Source organism: Homarus americanus, unplaced genomic scaffold (assembly GCF_018991925.1).
Source record: "Homarus americanus isolate GMGI-L3 unplaced genomic scaffold, GMGI_Hamer_2.0 scaffold52512, whole genome shotgun sequence".
Taxonomy (NCBI): Eukaryota; Metazoa; Arthropoda; class Malacostraca; order Decapoda; family Nephropidae; genus Homarus; species Homarus americanus.
The window spans coordinates 15,398,574-15,417,478 of NW_024735442.1; the positions used below are offsets into that span (position 1 = coordinate 15,398,574).

At 36.5% G+C, this 18,905-nt stretch overlaps 1 protein-coding gene across 1 annotated transcript in view; it reads right to left on the reverse strand.

The window, feature by feature from the left end:
• LOC121871065 (MAM and LDL-receptor class A domain-containing protein 2-like) overlaps positions 1–18,905 on the reverse strand; it is a 116,067-nt gene that overhangs the window by 19,606 nt on the left and 77,556 nt on the right. Inside the window, exons 68-79 of the mRNA XM_042373175.1 lie at positions 10,291–17,624; positions 9,927–10,125; positions 8,031–8,226; positions 7,431–7,625; positions 6,052–6,188; positions 5,831–5,933; positions 4,179–4,345; positions 2,943–3,091; positions 2,438–2,573; positions 1,588–1,863; positions 461–611; positions 224–344 (exon numbers count right to left, since the gene is read on the reverse strand). Coding sequence (XP_042229109.1) covers positions 224–344; positions 461–611; positions 1,588–1,863; positions 2,438–2,573; positions 2,943–3,091; positions 4,179–4,345; positions 5,831–5,933; positions 6,052–6,188; positions 7,431–7,625; positions 8,031–8,226; positions 9,927–10,125; positions 10,291–17,624 — 9,164 coding nt within the window. The remainder of the gene's footprint in view (positions 1–223; positions 345–460; positions 612–1,587; positions 1,864–2,437; positions 2,574–2,942; positions 3,092–4,178; positions 4,346–5,830; positions 5,934–6,051; positions 6,189–7,430; positions 7,626–8,030; positions 8,227–9,926; positions 10,126–10,290; positions 17,625–18,905) is intronic.

The following is an 18,905-nucleotide window of genomic DNA, read 5'->3' on the forward strand; positions in this document are numbered from 1 at the left end:
TAAATCTAATTGTTGATGGACTAGGGTAATTACTAACTTTTTTATGAGCTTAAAGACTTTAGATGTTGAAATGCAGTAATAAGCTAATAGCAAAACTGTATAACATCACCAATGTTTTCTTACTTATCTTGTTTTTTTTAAATATAAATATTTATAAATAATAAATCGGGATTTACTACATACCTGGAAACAGTTATCCAATTGACAAAAAATAAACACTCACCGCAAAATCACTGTAGTCCAAACCATTACGTACTGGAAGATTTACTCTGAGCCACAAATTTTTGACAGAAGTATCACATTTTGAAAGAACCACTAACCCATCTCTATAATATGTATAACGCCTGGAAAAAGAAAAAAAAAATGAAGTGATTAAAATTGACATACACTACTTTCTATACATAATTTTTTTTACCAGTATTCAGTAATTTATATAATGAAGTGCTGTATTTAAACTAACTTGTAAATAGTGATGTTCCCAGGTTGATCACCAAGATACTGGTACCACATTCTGAAGAAGCAATCTTTAGAACTACCACGCAAAACTGGTGACCGGATTTGTCCAACTGTACGATTCTCCATTGTGTTGCCATCAAACTTCAGATAATGTCCTGTGGATAAATTTTAATTGCATTAAACACTTATTATACAGGCTCTCAGTTTTCAAATGACAGAATATGCCTTGCCTGAAAGCCTAAGATAGCCTTATACAGAACATTTAGACTTAATCTTTTACTCTTTAAATCTCTCCCACAACATTACAAGGTGTCTGAAATTAAGTTCAACATGCTCTGTCATTTGTCAACTCTGTTATTAAAGATGTGTTCTTTCATGGTGATCCCCTTCCACAACAAGGTCCCAAGACATCCATCTGGATTATCCCTATCACTTCATGCAAATTATTAAAAAATCATATTGCTTGTAACTACAACAGGTTTACACCACAATAATCATTTTCCATACTCATGATGTGGTAGCACATTCATAAACTTTTAATATTTTTTAGTTGTGATCATCTACAAATCTTGAAATGTCAAATACCTAATAACAAGGCTATCAACATACTATATGCAAAATAATTACTGTATGCATTTGATTTTGTATCAAACGAAAGAAGGGTTCAGTAAACACTTACCAGAAAATATAAGAATGATGACAAAATTAAAGAGGCACTACCATGAAATTTTGGGACTGATCTGCCCTGGGCATAGTTGTATGCTGATGGCAGATAGTAATGAAGAGTTTGTGGAGAAACTTATGAAATAGAAAGAGAGAACGGAGTGAAAGGGCATGAGAGTGAATGTGTTGAAAACAATATAAGTGATGTGGGTGAAAGACCTGTGGTGAAAAGTGGAAAATGGCCAGGTGATTGCCTCTGAAAGAATAGCAGAGCTTTCAGATGATGAATAACTTATTGGATAAATAGATGAAAGATGTTATAAGTGTTGTATATGATTTTTTTTGGATGCTGGGTGTTTTTGGTTATTTGAATTTTGGATAAATGAGAGCTCTTAAAATATACAGGTGTATAAATAATTATTACTATAGCAGTAATTAAGCTTGACAACTCAAATACACTAAAATTACCCTCTGTAGTGTATGTTGTGTGGTCAGTTGCTGGTAGATTACCAACAACATTACTTGATGCCTGCAACAGCACCCAGTTAGCAGTGTTTTCAATTTCTTCTTTCCAGTCATTACACAAACCATCCTCAAAACTGCACCGGAACTTGTATGTATCACATATGGATTGTATCTCATCAGATGTATCAAGACAATCATTTGAGTAGTCACAGACTTTATCTTCATCAATGCAGGTACTTGCCCTGCACTTGTACTTGTTCAGCTCAAGACATGTCTTTCCTGAAATTGAAAAAATATCAACATAGCTTAATTACTGTAGTGTCTTCCGAAATTCCTTCCTTGAATTGTGTTCAAGTTAACTCATTATTCATTATGCTCCAATCTCCAGTATATTCCTTTAGCAATGGTGACAGTTTGTGAAATGGTGAATCTTTGTTTGAAGCCTATAAGGGCAAAAGTTTTCTGAACAGTGTTTTATGTTATCTACAGCAGAGACCTCATTTAAAGGTAACTTTGATTATAACTTATTTGAAGATCATTTCTGGTCAGGTTGTATGAGCACCTTTAATATGATCTTAATCAATGTGGGGAATTAAGATAAAAGACACTGGCAATTGTTACCAGTAATTTTAGGGGATGCAATAATTAGTAGCCCTAATACTCTGGTTAGTAGAGAACATAACAGGTATGTCTACCATTTGCCCAGCCTATGATCTCGCCTCAATATCTAAGTGAGAATAGAGAAAAAGCCTTTTTTTTTCTAAAAACCAGTTTTTGTGATAAAGTCCAGAATGTGACGTCTAGCTTTATACCTACATATGTATATGCCAGAAACCCCACAATCAACACTTACCGTTTGGAGGCATTATTGGTGGGATACAATCCACAAACTGTATGTCATCAAGTGAAGTGGCCCCTTCATAGCTAACACCCCGCTGTGCACGTAAGGAGACACGCTGCTCAAACACATGGCTTAAGGGTACTTCTACCTGTTATTGTGTAAGTAAAAACAATTTAGAAATGTACTGTATTTTAATAATATGAACTATTGAAAAATACTTGGTAATTAAAATTAATTGAAAGTTTTAAATGATTTCAGTAAAAACAGAATAAATTATACAGTAACTGGTGCAGTATTACTGGTCAGTATTTGATTTCAGTACAGTATATATATATATATATATATATATATATATATATATATATATATATATATATATATATATATATATATATATATATATATATATATATATATATATATATATATATATATATATATATATATATATATATATATATATATACAGTATATATATATATCAGTAAGAAAATATTAGGAGACATAAACACCATACCAGGTTCCACACATTTCCATTATCGCCATCTTCCATCCACACTTCTGTAACCTCATCAGTGGCAGAAATAAGTTGAAGATGAAGTGAGCCAGGCTCAGTTCCAGCCATCCAATACCACATATGTAGGCGGCACGTGACACTTGATTCACCTGTTGTAATTCATACGAAGTTTGTAATAATTTCAGACTGAGAATAAAATTTCCTCTTGTATTAAAAAAAAAGGAAATTTTTTTGACTGAACTCAATGGCACTGGTGTGAAAAGACAAAGTGATTGTACTGTTTCCTGATGGAGGGTGTTTATTTTTTGGGAGGAATGGGAGGAGGTAGAGTGAGATGCCACTTGGGAGTCTGCTAAGCATTCTATAACTTAAGTTTATCCTAAGAATTTTCACCAGCATGGGATGGTCAAAAAATCTGAGTTAGTGATTTATTCACAGTCAGTCAACACACAATCAGCTAGTACTATACATCCAGATGATAAAAAACAGTAACCCTATTTCATTATGTGCACCAGGTGATATTGCTAACAGCATTCTACCTAAGAAATCAATAGCCAGAGCAGTGTTTCCAAAAATTACCAAAATTAATTCATGTATTCATCTGTTATCTTGACCTGAATCCTAAAAAATGTTTCACATTCATATATATGATAGTCACTATACAACTTATCTACAATACAGTACTATACTTCAAAGTTAATACTGTACAAGTTTTAAATTTAATGAGTTCTATTTTACAGATTTACAGTTGAAAACAAGCAAAACTTACCCGGTACTGCTTACACCAGTACAGTACTTACCATGTGTCAGGTGCCATATTTAATCAAATTTAAATTCATTTTCTTTCAGTTTATCATTTTCACCACTTGTCAGCTTGCCAGTTGGACAGTAAGTCTGTTCTCTGTTATGACCTTCATTGTCCAGTTTTATAAAGTAATAAATAAATAACTCTGTAAACTTGTTTATATAAACTACCGGTATTTAGACAATAGTAAAATGTCATCAGATGCTGCCACTCTAGAAAGGTTTTCTGTGGTCAATCCTGGACAGCACAGTCATACAGAAAATGATTCTACACACTCTTTTCTAAAATACAATTATAAACCTATGAGATGGCATGAAAATACCTATCCACATATTTTATTTACCTTCATTAGTCTGATGAGCTTTATTAATACTGCAACTACTGTACATACTAGCAATTGACTCAAAATATTCTAGCAATAATAAACTTACCAATGGCCCTCGTGGTGATTAGATCTGTTGCAGTTTCATATTCTCCACGAGATGATGAAGAAAATGCATAATAACTGGAGTCATCACCATGTGTATGATCTTGTTTGGGCTTGAACGGGAGCTGTTCCTCATTATCTATCGAGTCCATTCCACGAAGTATCTTCCACCTAATTATATGAAAATAAGTTGAAACAAAAAGTTAGATTTTGTTCCTTACCGAGCACAAAAATAATGATAGAAATTTAAGAATTATAATTAAAATAATAAATGAGATAATGATTTGAGAAGGTACATCTTTTAGATCTCTGCTATTGTAGGGGATGATTCTCCAGTATTTTCTTTATAACTAGTGTTTGTCATCCACACACACCTGTACACCTGTCTTGGGCTAGTGATTGTTACATTAACATTTGCATGAATGATTATTGATACTTATTGAACATTTACCGAGTGTTCTAAAGTGACCCTCTAATATAAACTTGACCTAATGACTACTGTATTCAGACTTTAGCTACCTAAGATAATTTTACAAATTGTAAAACTACATTAAATTCTCTATCTTTTGACACCAGAATCATTAAAATCGTCTGGTTGGTTATGGAGTACAGTAATGATAAAAACAATGCACACAAACATTAACCTTGATTATCTCATAACATGATTTTTTTGCATATGTTGGTGTTACAACGGGCAACTCATATAAATTAAATTGCCGTAAATCAAAACTGTAATAAAACAAATCAACGAGATAAGAAGGCTAAGTTGTATTTACTGTATACTATAAGGAGCAGAGCGATGCACTGAACATCTCTTTGGAATGTCTACTGAGAACCAGAACCAAAGGAAAATGGCGGAACTCAAGTGATTACATGTACCTGTTATTGATGAGTATTCAAGTACAGTACAAACCTGTTTTTGTTTTTTAATAAAGTGAAGGTCGCCTGCATATAAAGTAAGAGAAAAATCAGGTTTAATGCTTATAAATATGAAAATGTTATGTGTGAGGGGATGTGGAGTTCAGTAGTGGTTAACAGACTTGACTGCTATTAGAACAAGGAACACAATAGTCTTAAATGATTTCATTTGTGGCTCTCGTTATATTGGCAGTGTTTTGTATATTATTTTTTAATTTACTGGTCATCTTTTCATTCAAACATTCATCCCATCTTTTTGTTTTTATTTTTTATGCAGTTTAAGTTTTTCCTGTGATCCAGGAGCACCAAATTTATTTTCTTATCAATAACTTTCATCGCCCTTTTTTCTAAAGTGTGCCCCGGATTTCTGATTTTTGGAATTCTGAGGCTCAACTGTATTACCGTATTGATCATTTAATGCACTAAAGAACAAGAAGTGAAAAAATAAATGAAGTGTCTACATTGAAAAAGTATTTTCAGCTAACTAAACAGTAAAATTTTGACTGAAACATTAAAAAATATCCCTGAAAACAGTTTTTGTTTAGGAACTGGAAGAATTTTGGGAATGATGTTTTCTTTACTTCTGCAAACTTTTAGATATGGAGAATAAAGAGCTTGCATCTACCATGGATTACAGAATTTCATACAGTATACAGGTATATGGGACAGTTAGAGACATAAGTAGCCTTTGGCTCTTTATGGTATATGTGATAGGCAGAGATCAATACTTATACATACGTGAACATCTCTTCATTTTCTGTGCTCTCCACTGATTTGTTTTGATTTGCTTTGATCTCCCAATTGCACAGATCACCATCCTCAAATGTGCACATTGGAGACACTGTAAAAAGCATGGCAAATTTTGTGTTTAAATTTCATGATGCAATGCCCCATTTTATTAATCCACTATTTGAGTTTTTTGTATAATACCATATTTATTAAGGAGTAATGAAACTCACCACACCCTTCTTCATCTGAATTGTCACCATTTGGACACTCAACTGCAAAATTACAGCGATTCTTCAGAGGCAAACACGTTCCATCACTACACTGATATTCTTCCGCAGTGCAGTTGTGTGTAGGTTGACTATCAAGTCTGTAGTATAAGTTGAATTAGTTCCTGGAAATGGACGACTCAAGATTCTAACTTGACATGAATTAATCCATGAATTGTATAAAATACAGCATTAAAATATTACTGAGGTGATATGAGTAAACTGAATTTGGTAAAACCTTTTAAGATTAAAGAGAAGTGAAAACTCGAGTTAATTTAAATGAAACATCTTAAAATGAACTGAAGTGATACCTCTTAAGAATAACCCATAAAAAGCCAACATGGGGATAAATTTCATGAATGAATTTATTAGTAACTAACCAAACTTTTTTGATAAGAAGATATTTCTGAGGAATCCACATGGGAAAAATCCTATTCAGGATATTTTAATGTCTTACTAGTTCATAAAATTTTTCAGTCAGTTGCGAACATTAAGCAATTATTGTATGTCACAGCTGACACCGAATACTGTACTGAATGGTGATGGGTGTGTTACAAGGAGGTAATACACTCCCTGTATGCTCAAAGCCATCCAACAATGGCCTGCTAGCATAATTCACTGTACCACTACTGGGTACGTCTTTTGTAAATCATTATTCAGACACCTTGGTCTCAAAACACACTTGCATATTTATTCAAACTAATATACAGTACAGTACAGTACAGTACTCTTGATTACACATCAAACTAAAACACTCTTACATACTCATTCAGACTAACACTTACATAACCATACAGAATATACTCTTGTATACTTATTCAGGTTAACATGTTCTTAACAACTCATTTAGAATTACACAAGCTTGTATTTTAATTCAGACAAACACACTCGTTTTGTTTTCAGACTAGCAAACTCTTGTACACTCACTCGGAACAGCACATTCATGTATACTCAGAGACTAATTCACTACTGTTTGTTCAGACAGACTAAAGCACTCTTATACACTCATATTGATCTCTCTCTCTCTCTCTCGGGGATATTTTTTCACATTATTCTCCAATTCAACTCCACCTACATGTAGTGCCTATAAATTACATAAAAATTAAGAATTTTCTCAAGCAGTTACATTACACCATATTGAGAACTCTATTTGGCATTTTCATGTTTAAGTAATGCAATTCAACCATCACCAAATTCCACTTGATTGGTTTGTAAAATTAAAAACATTGTATGTAATCTCCCTGAGGAGTATATATTAACTGCACAGTATTTTCACGGGAAATTATATTATTTGATTAGGACATTTAATATCAGTAAGTTGTGATGCTTAAAATACCCTTTACCTGCAGTCTGAGGAGAAGACAAAGTCATCAATAGCAATGTCTCCCAGTTGCTCATCTCCAACTGTGCCTTCAAATATTAATTGGAAAGGTACCTTGTGGGGCAGCAAGTCTGGTGTCAAAACCTGCTTCACCCAGAAATTTCCAATCTCTGAGTTCATAGTCCATATTTTTGTCAAGTTTGAATGTGACTCATTTCTGAAAATGTAAGGCATATATATTTAAGAAGCTTAATAAAAAAACTACTCGTACTTCAATTACATACACTGTACTGTACAGTATACTGTTTGTCATACCCTGGCGGCCACATACATTTAAAGCATGTGTCTGCTACACTGAAAAGAGGTGGAGTGGATGGGTTCATTGTGAAACATATATACAGTACAGTACAGTAAATGGAGAAAGTAAATTCTATACAGGTATATGTATTACACTTTTTTATTTACAAAAACCAATATTAGCCAAATTATTTAAAACTGAATGTTTGTATGTATATTCAATAATAAATATAATTTGTCACCCTTAAACTTGATCGTGGACAAGATTTTATTTATACTGTACATACAATGAAAGACATAATATGGATGAGTTGTTTCAACTTACCGCAACAGGATTGAAAGAGACCCAGTATCTCTACCATACATATGGGAATAGAAGGTAAAGGTGCAGTCCGGGCCAGCTATGATAGGGTAACTTACTAGCCAGGCCTTTTGATTATGGTGCTGAGGATGAGCTGTTTCAAGGTAAAGGTAGTGGCCCTCATAACTTGAGGTTGTGTGATCAAAGTTAGGACCCGTACCTGTTGATGAGAGTTATCCTCAAATATATGAAGTACTGTATAATCTTTCTTTTAGACTGTTTATGTTGTACTGTACTGTACTGTACTGTACTGTACTGTACTGTACTCCAATTTTGCAAATTTTATCATCTAAAATGTATTCTGAAAGCCTCTATGTTTTTATAATATTACCATTCTTCTTATTGGGTATTGTAATGTACTGTAGTACTTATCATTCTATATTTTAGTAAACAGAAATTCCTAATTTTACTTTAAACCTTTCTCAAAATACCCTAAATTGTACATCGTCATATCTTTACAATGTTTCAAGTTTCATAACTCACCAACCGAATCTTTGTTTCTTACTCTGAAAACCCAGCGAACTTACTTCCTTGGAAAAATATTCATGACATTGTTCTCAGGTCTCTTATATTCTTACTGTCTGGGTATTTAGTGACTAAAATCTTGGGATTGATTTTGAAACAAAACTGGAACAGTATATAATACATCTAGTAATACACCTGACCTATGACCTTCAGCTGTGATTTTGACCTTTCACATAAGGATTAGCTATTCCAAATACAGGTATTGAAAGATTATTGATTGAACATGGGTTGTTTTCGACCCTTCTGTATGTGAATATGAAGGCATACAGGTATAATTCTAGGTATCCTATGTGAAAGGATAAAGATACGCTAATAAATTTTATGTCAATAATTCAGGAAATCCTACATATAATGCCCAGTTCTCACTTTGTAAAAAGGGGTTAGAGATAGGAAGGGTATCCATTGGTAAGATTTGCTTCAAATCTACCTGATGGTAACTATGAAGCTAAAGCTGTGTGCAATTTACACGCTGGCACTTTCACTTGACAACAAAAGCGCCCAAAGTCAGGGATAAGTGACTCCTGAGAGGTTGCTCTATCAACAAGCTTACAATAGAGCAGTTTGCATTGGTCCTATGTTGCACATGGAAGCTGATCATGATGAGTTACCCTACAGCCACTGCACTGCTTTTGTTATGGCATCAGGTTTGCTAGTACCCTATACTTTACTCATCAACATGTTTTATCATTTTCTGTATAAGGAAAGGCTGGCAAAAGGTACCGGTAAGTGTAGATAACTACAGGGTCCATTGGTAACTTACAGAAACTGAGAAAAGTATGCCTCAAATAAAACATTTCAAATATTGATATCACTCTCTGATCCATTAGTTGAATGAAGGAAATGGTGATGGGCAGAATAAATATAACCAAAATATAAGGGTACAAGTCATTTTAGTGCAAAGGGTGACTGAAGCCTTTTCATGGAGGTATAAGGCCTTAAAAATGAGGTTAATCATGGCAGTATTGCTTTACTTCCACACGCAAACAATTCAGACACTAGTCTTCAAAAGGTTGTGCTACTATCCAGGATTTTTTGTTGGCTCACCAGTGAACAAGTAGAGCATGGCAGCTAAGATCCATTATGCCAAGGGTTTCTGGGAATGGTGTATGAATAATGGCTTGTGTTCCTGTGGTGCCCAAGATTCCCATGATGCATTATGCATGGGGAAGTTGGAATATACAATACTATTGTACAAAGTAAACTGTGTACATCTGTACATGACTGGAATTGTGGATTGAAGCCAACAGTTTATGGTTGAGGTTGAAGTGACAGTCATGGTGTGTATAACCGGTCCAAGAAAAAAATTAAAGAAATCAAATTTGTACTCATACTAACCCACAGTAGGTGTGCTGCCACTCCATAGCGTCCAGTCAAAGTCATCGTCAACACCATTTTGACCTTGAGAGAACCATTTAATCCAGGTATCATCTTCAAGAGTTAAAAAGTGGTAGCCAAGGCATGCAATAGTAGATTCATCCTCGCCTGTTCCACAATCATCACTTAAGTCGCACATATTCTCAGCCAGTATACAAACCTGTAAAAAAAATTTTTTAGATATAAATTATGATATTACAGAAGCTACACCTATATTTCATGTTGAATACATAATTGTTTCTAATGATTTATTAAACATTTTAGTGTACAAGTATATACAATACTACAATAAAGGTAGTATTAATTACTGAAACTAAGTAATTACCTTTGTAACTCTGCAATGGTATTCATTAATGGCACAGTTGCCATCTACGGGATCTGGATAGTGGCAACCCTGGTCGAACAGTGTCTCATCAATGGCAAATTTTCCAAAGTAATCGTCTGATGGTTCTTTGTAGAAAGAAAGTTGGAAGGGGTATTTCTGTCTTCCAATACCTACTTCTCCATCTATCCAATGACTCTCATCTATCCCAGACTCACTTGTGAAGAATGTTAAATTGGTGAATTCATATGGTGTAGAATTAAGTCTGAGAATAATATCAGATCCAAGAATTCCCTTATTGAAGAACCAATAATGATAATGGCAGTAAGGGGCTGTGTTCTGGTAAAAGTGGGTAAAAGCAAGACCTTTTTCATCAATCAACTTATCAGTAGTTTTGAACAAAAACAAGAAATGGCCATCTCTATTTCCTGTCTGGTCAACAAGAGGTCCATCAGTATTAGTACCAAAATTACTATCATCAGCCTTGGCACGTATCCAGTCAAGTTTATCAGGAACTGCCTCCTGCCACCCACAAACATCAACCTCAAAATTACAAATAGAGGGACACGACAGCTCATCACTGTTGTCCCTACAATCATATCGTAAATCACAAACTTTTGAGTCGGGAATGCATTCACCAGATGAACAAAAGTACTGCCCATTTGAACATGGACCTGGAGTTGGTGAGACAGTTGGTAGGCTGTTAGTAGGCTTGCAATCTAGTGAGAAAGATACATCATCAATTGCAATGTCTCCATCGAATTTCTCACCCACCTTAGCTTCAAGCAAGATCTTGAAGTATCTTGTATAAATCACAGGAGCATTAGTTCTTGTCCATAAATATTCAGCAGTTCCATTTGTTTGGAAAATCTGAACCGATGGAGAATATCCAAATGAATTCCAGGAAGTCTCTTCAACAAAAGCAGTTAATGAGGCACTTTTGTCAGCTCTTATCATATACCAAAATCTAAAGAAGCATGACTCAGTTGTAGATGGATAAAAGGCAGTACTAGACACTCTGCCAATCTTCCCTTGATCTCCTTCTCCACTCTCCAGATATAAATAATACCCAGTTTCATTTCCATAAGTGTGATCAAAGTCTGGGCCAACATCCTCGGACATCATATCACCGGTTTTACGTATCCATTCCAGTTCACTAACTTCTTGCTTCCAGTTGCAAAAGCTGTCTTCAAAATTACATCTTTCAGGGTAATTTTTACATAATGCTGGTATTTCATCTGTGCCATCACCACAATCATCATTAAAGTCACAAAACTTGTCTTTAGTAACACAAACACCATTGTCACATCTATATTCATATGGCTTGCATATAGTTGAATTTGGTTTGGAACAATTTTCAAAATGCACATCATCAATCATTACTAATCCGTTTGTGTCATAGTGATTGGCTTGAAAGCGGAGGCTCCATCCCATTTCATGTTCTCCAATGCCTACAAACTGTTGATGCCAAGTGTCATTCATATCAGTAAGTACATACCAAACTGTGAATTCATTACCAATATGTGATTTGAGGTCAAGTTGCAGACTTGTCTTATCATCTTCTCCCAAATGTTTATAGTAAAAGAAACTCATAATACAGTTTGTAGCAGATGGTCCAAGGGCGACGCTGATGAGATTTGCTTCTTTAGAGTTGCTGCCTGACTTTCCCTCAACAATCATAACTTGTCCAGAACGGTTATTAGCATTAGGTTCATCAAGAGTCCAAAAGTAGGAACCATAACTTATATCCCGCCAACCACAAGTACCGTTTTCAAAAGAACATTCTGCACACATAGCTTCATCAGTCCCATCTATGCAGTTATTCATAAAATTACAGACATGGTCCAATGGGATACATTCTCCATCATTACACTGGAATTGATTAGGGCAAGCACCTGATGTAGTGGTTGGTATACTTGGTGAGGCTGTTGGCAATATATCATCTGATAATACACAGGACTCAGTAAAGGATATATCATCAATGGCAATAACTGATCTTTGTTTTCCTAGAGAATCTCTCTCTCCTGTGATGATAAACTGTAGAGGCTTGTGTATGATATCTTGAGGTGCCATGGAGATTTCTGCTTGTTCCCAATAAGGCCCAACAGCATCAGTAATCACTAAGTGAATGTTCAGTGGTCCATTAGATGCATCCCTTGATGAAACAGTTAATTTTTGTGCTGCTGGTCCATATATGCAATAGAAGAAGTGAAGAATACATGGAGATATCATTTTATCATCCCATTTTATTACAGGACTAAGTATGGTAGCAACAGTAGTGTTCTTGTAATCAAATGTATTATCAATATAGATAAAGGAGCCACTAGCTGAATTAAGTGTGTGATCTCGCTTTGGAATGATGTCTTGTACACTTGGTGATCCTAAATACCAATTATTAGAATCGTCTTGTTCCCAGTCACAGAAGGTATTATCTTCAAATGAGCAACGTCCAACAAATTTGTTACACCCAGCCACTCTGTTTACCTCATCTGAGTAGTCACCACAGTCGTCAACAAAATCACAACGATCAAACATTGATACACAGGCCAGATTAGTGCACTGATACTCCTTACAGTCTCCAGGTGTTTTCTGAGGCGTTGGAAGGAAACAGTTTTCAAATGTTATATCATCAACTGCCATATAACCATCAATGTCTAGATTCCGGTCTCCTTCAAATCTAATGTAGAATTCAGGTGTAACTCTTCCAATATAGGCTACTCCATGAAGCCATTCATCACCTTTGTTACCATTTATGCTTAGTAATTCAGTAGATAAGTCACCCATTTGGTATACTGCAATTAGGGAGCCTATAAAAGAAGAAGAGGTGTTATCAGGCCGTCCATACATGACATACCAGAATGTCATAAGGCAATAACCACCAGAGTTTTTCAGTGGTGGGCTTAGCAGAACAGCTGGTTTCTCTTCTCTGACTTTACCATTTACTGGAATCACAGCCATATAGTGACCCAAAGGAGTTAAGAAAGTGTGGTCCACAGGTGGCCCATACGAATCATTTAGTTGACCTGAGAGTGGCAGCCACGTTAAAATATCACCATTTTCTCTATCAGTATCCCAACTACATGGTGTGTTGTGATGAGAATCTTCATCAAAGGTACAGTTGTAGCCACAAAAATTTTCATCCTCCCCATTCATACAGTCCTGTACAAAGTTGCACATCTGATCTTCATGAATACAGGTGGCACCCTCATCACATTTAATGACACAGTCTGGCACAGAATGGTTGGAGCATAAATCAGCCACCACCTTCACTTGGTCTAAGGCAATCATTCCCTGGTCATTGCTAGTCACAGCCTCAAACTGAATGGTGTACCGCTCTGACTTCATAATAGAAAATTGTTTATATTCCCAATCTGCGAAAAGTAATAAACTGTACTCCCATATATCTGATACTACACCCGACAATATGTCTTTGGTACTGAGAATCAGGGATTGTGTTCCTGCACCTTTGATATGAAACCAAAAGCTAATGCATCGTTCCATTGGTTCCATTACATTAGATTCAAGGATTGCATGTGGTTTTCCAGTTGCAGGGTCATCTCTGTATGTATCAACATATGCAAATTTTCCATAAGGAGAGCCCAGAGTGATATCTACAGTAGGGGCATAAATGGAATCAAGATCATTACCTGTTGTTATTGACCAATCAAATTGATTTTCCTTCACAGAATTCTTCCACATGCACAAGTCAGATTCAAAGTTACACTCTTCCATTGCTTCACAAGATATCAGTGGCTGCACATCATCAAGGCCAACTGTGTAACCACTGCCTCGAACATGGCTTTCAAATGCCAAAGAATAATAGAAAGAACTTGTTACTGGTAACAGATAGTGGTTCCAATTGTGGCCTAAAACATCAGTGATGTTAATCTTAGAGGCTTTAACTCCATTTATTAATGTATAGACATATAGATCTGATGAAGAATACCCAAAGAATCCATCCAAATACACCCAGAATTCAACACAACAATATTGAGGATGAATTTCATTGGTAACAATCACTGCTGATCCTTCACCTGACAATTTGAGGTAATGGCCAAGTGATGACTGCTGGGAATGATCTTCTTCTGGATCTACTTCACCAACTACACGAGAGCTCGAAACCATTACCAATTCCCAGTCTAAATCATCTATAAGTGATTGCTCAAATTGGCATATATTTCCAGATTCAAAGTCACATAATTTTCCAGTGTTACAGAAACCAAAATCTAGTGTGATATCATCTAGGGCAATATCCCCCTTCCCATAAGGCTTTGGTATAGCTTCAAGTATCATATGGCTGCTTTGCAAACCATTTAGGTGCACCTTAGCTTGTATCCAGTCGTCTCCTTGTTCATGTGAACGTTGCCAAACCGACGTAGTAGAATTTGTGCCTACCACTTGCAGCAGCACCTGCAGCATGCCAATATCAAAGCCATGCATATGGTACCAGAAGGAAAGACAAGCCCCATTGACTCCCATGTCTATAGGTGGGCTAATTAATGTAGCATTCCTTTCTACCTTGAATGTGGTACCAACATAAATATAATGTCCATCATCTGTCATGAGGGTATGATCAGTTTTTGGACCTGTTTCAGAAGATGAAGACTGTCCTTGCCAACGCTGCCAGAGAAGGCCATCATTTTCCCCAAGTGTCCAACCACACATCTGGTTATCGTCTTGTTCAAAATCACAGTCATATATGGAAGGCAAGTGGGTGGGTAGTGGTGTAGTAACAGGTGGAGGAAATGTTGGTATTTTACAATCTGCTGTGAAGGCGGTGTCATCTATTGCCACAGCATAGTACTCTGAAAATGTAATGTCCTCCGCTACAAGAAGTTCAAACTGTACCTCAAAGGAATCAGTCACTATGTTAAGGTTTAATGTTATTTCTTCCCAGAGATAATCCAAAGTAGAGTTATGAAGTTCCATCAGGGTTATACCATCTCCTTCAAGTAAGATAACCCTTAATTTGGCATTTTTTATGTGCTGCATTGAATACCAAAATGTCATGCACCTGAGGTTTTTAGGAACAGTACCTCCAAAGAGCTTGGCACTATCACCCTTCTTTTTGTCCTGGAGCTTTGCAACCATATAGTGACCAGTGTCAAAATTGAGAGTATGATCTACTGATATGCCTCCACCTTCACTACCTGATGATCGTTCCCAGTCAAAGGTGTCTTCATCGTCTGTATTGAACCAGTCACACACATCATATTCAAAGTCACATTCATGGACTTTTGGACAAGCATCAGGCAAGAATTCCACATCATCAAGTGCAATTACACTTAAATTGTTTCTGCCAGTTGTGCCTTCAAAGCGAACAACATACTTCTGTAAATTTGGGAGAGTCACCATTCCAAGAGACCACATTTCAAAAGTATTGTTCTCATGAGACCAAAAAGGAGTGAATACTCCAGAACCAGCTTGGTCTGCAACTTGAACTGATAATTCACCAACATTATCTCCTAAAATGTGATACCAAAATCTGAGGCACTGCACACCTACAGAATGATATGCTGGGGAAGTGAGAGTGCCAGTCTTTCCAGGTATAGGTTTTTCTTTCAGATATGCATAATGACCCATGTTAGTGTTATCTGTGTGGTCTACTGGAGGAAGACCAGTCTTATTTTGCTTTCCACGCCCTCTGGCCCACACTGCTGTATCACTATCATCAAGTTGCCACTGACAAAAATCTTCCTCAAAATCACAAAATGGATTCTGTATCTTTGATGTAATTTTGACATCATCTACAGCAAGCATACCAGATCCAATCTCCCCCCATTCTGCCTCAAGAACTATTGAGTAGTCATCATCAGCATCCAGTTCTTGTTCAAAGAGCATCCATCTATCATCCTGGGAATCCCCAATTTCAAACAGAGTATCATTCTCCTTTGTGTTTTGTTTCCTCTCAATAATTCTGAATATGCCAACGTCTCCGCCATATAAGTAATACCAGAGTGTAAAGACATTCCTCACTCCAACAGGCTTTGACTGAACTGTACTTATGAGTCTTGCCTTATCGCCCTTCACGGCAAAATTTTGCAAAAAGTTGATGTATATATAATGCCCAGTCCCAGATGTGTGGTCTGGAAGTGGAATGCTGGGATCACTTTTCCTCCAATCTTGCTGATCAGTCTGAGCTTGACGCCAATTGCATGTACCTGCATCATCAAAGTCACAAGCCAGATCAAGGAAACGCTCATTACAGTTGAAGAAACTAATATCATCAATGCTCACAGATGAGTGAGAGTCTGCCCAATCGATGGTTTGATCAAACACTGGTGTAGTTGTCAGTTTGAAATAATCTGTTGAAGGTACTAATTTGGCTGAAACAAGAACCTCATACCAAACCTTTTCTTGTATCTCTGAAGTCGTCAAATTGTATAATAGGTGGTCCTTATTTTGATAATTATTGTGATAATAGAGACCTACGTGTGCATTCATTCCATTTTCAAGGAACAACCAAAAATGAATTTCACAATAATATCCTGTTGTATGGCTCAATGCTGGGCTGACTAACACAGCTGTTTTGCCAACAGTCCCATCTGAACCTTCAACATATATGAAGTGGCCATCAGACTGTTGGGATGTGTGATCTTTAAATGGATGACTGTACTGGGAAAAGTCAGCACCAGTGATACGCCGCCAATGGAATATTCCTTTGCTGGCATCAGACCAACTGCACATATCATATTCAAAATTACATGTGCCACAATTATCTTCATCAGCACCATTTGAGCAATCATTTTTCCAGTCACACACCATGTAATTTGCTATGCAATCTTCACCAATATTACAATAGAACTCATCATTTGCACATGGATTGTATGGAGGCTCAGGAGTGTTGCCACCAGGGAGTGTATCATTGGTTTCCATGCAGGATTCAGTGAATGATAAATCATCAATGGCAATGTCAGACAAGCCCAAGTTATTAGTTACTCCCTCAATAACATACTGGAAGGGCTTATTTGAGGGAGTTGGAACAACAGAACGATCCCAGAATTGACCTTGCTCCCCTTTCCTTGTGAAGGAGAGTGTCATGTCACCATGACGCTCTGTCCGAGTATATACATTCAGTTCCTCTATATTTTGTCCATACATGTAGTAATGAAACCGTAGCTCACATGGGAAATATGAATCATCATCAGCCCTTATCACTGGGCTAACGAACCAGGCACGGTATGTGACTTTGCCTTGTCTCTCATCTTGAGCATAAGTAGTAGGACTTGTGGCATAAATGTAATGACCACCAGAAAGTCGTAATGTGTGGTCCACTGGTGGCCCTGTCAGGAAGGTGGTTCTTCCAGCTACTGTGTGACCTTGGCCATACACCCAGTCTGAAAGAGACGAGCAATTAAATGCTACCCTTACTATGAAAATAATTGTACAGTACAATATCTATTTTTACAACTACAAAGTTTGGCTGATAATATTCTGGACTCCCGGTCCATGAGATATACTCATAGACTCTATTTAAAGGACGGAGGAGGGGAAACAGCACAGATAATTTTGACTCTTTAAACTTTGCGGAAGTATAACTCAGTCCTGTTAAGTCTATTCATAATCTGGGTGTGTGCTTTGACTCAAAGCTGAATTCTAAAGAGCATATAAAATCTGTATTTAAGAGTTGCAACATTCATATTCGAAATCTGTATGCTGTTAAACAGATTTGGGATAGACAGTGACTTCTGACACTATTACATTCACTTATTTTGTTTTGGGTTGACTATTGTAACTCTTTATGGGTCTACCTACCTAATTATCTACTGAAGAAAATTCATACAGTTTTGAACAGGGTTGCCCCTCCATTTTTTTCTCCCACTACCTCATTCCTGATTGAATTACAATAGCTTCCAATTAAAGCCGGGATAGAGTTCAAACTCTGTTTAATCACTTTTAGACAATGTTTGGCAAACCTACTAATTCCACAGATTACACATTCTGAAATTATTATGCATAGTAGTGACAATCATTCACGCCTTGAGGAGCCTAGAGCAGTACGGGAACGCACCCAGATTGTACAATTGGTTGTCTGCATCCATGAAGCAGCTGACTTCTGTGGAGGCCTTCAAGAAACAACTTAAGACCTTTATTTTATTACAGCTCATGATCCTGAACAGGGCGCAGCACAGTAAAGGAAAATTACAGGATTTAGAAAGTATTAAAACTTAAGGGTATTTGAACGACAGAAGTTGAACTGTCACTGTCACTTTTTGTGATGTTTTATTATCGTACAGCACGCCCTGACAATTCGCAGACTTTTAATATATTCGCAGTCCTCGATTATTTGCGGATGACACCCTGGATGTACCTGTATGTATATTATGTATGCTGTATGTATATTATGTATGTATATTATGTATGCTGTATGTATATTATGTATGTGCTCCATTTATATACACTATTTATTCAGCCTAGCTAGCAGCGTGTGGCAATGTATTTACCATGTCCCACATGCTTAATTAATGTGCCTGGCGACATATGGAAGCTGCTAAGGTATCACTTACCACATGTCGCCCTAGAGGCTAGTTGACCCCCCAGACAGAGAAAGGAGCGCAACCTTCCTTGTGTACATATCTGTTTATCCAGTAAATAGAACCTACGAAAACTCTACGGGT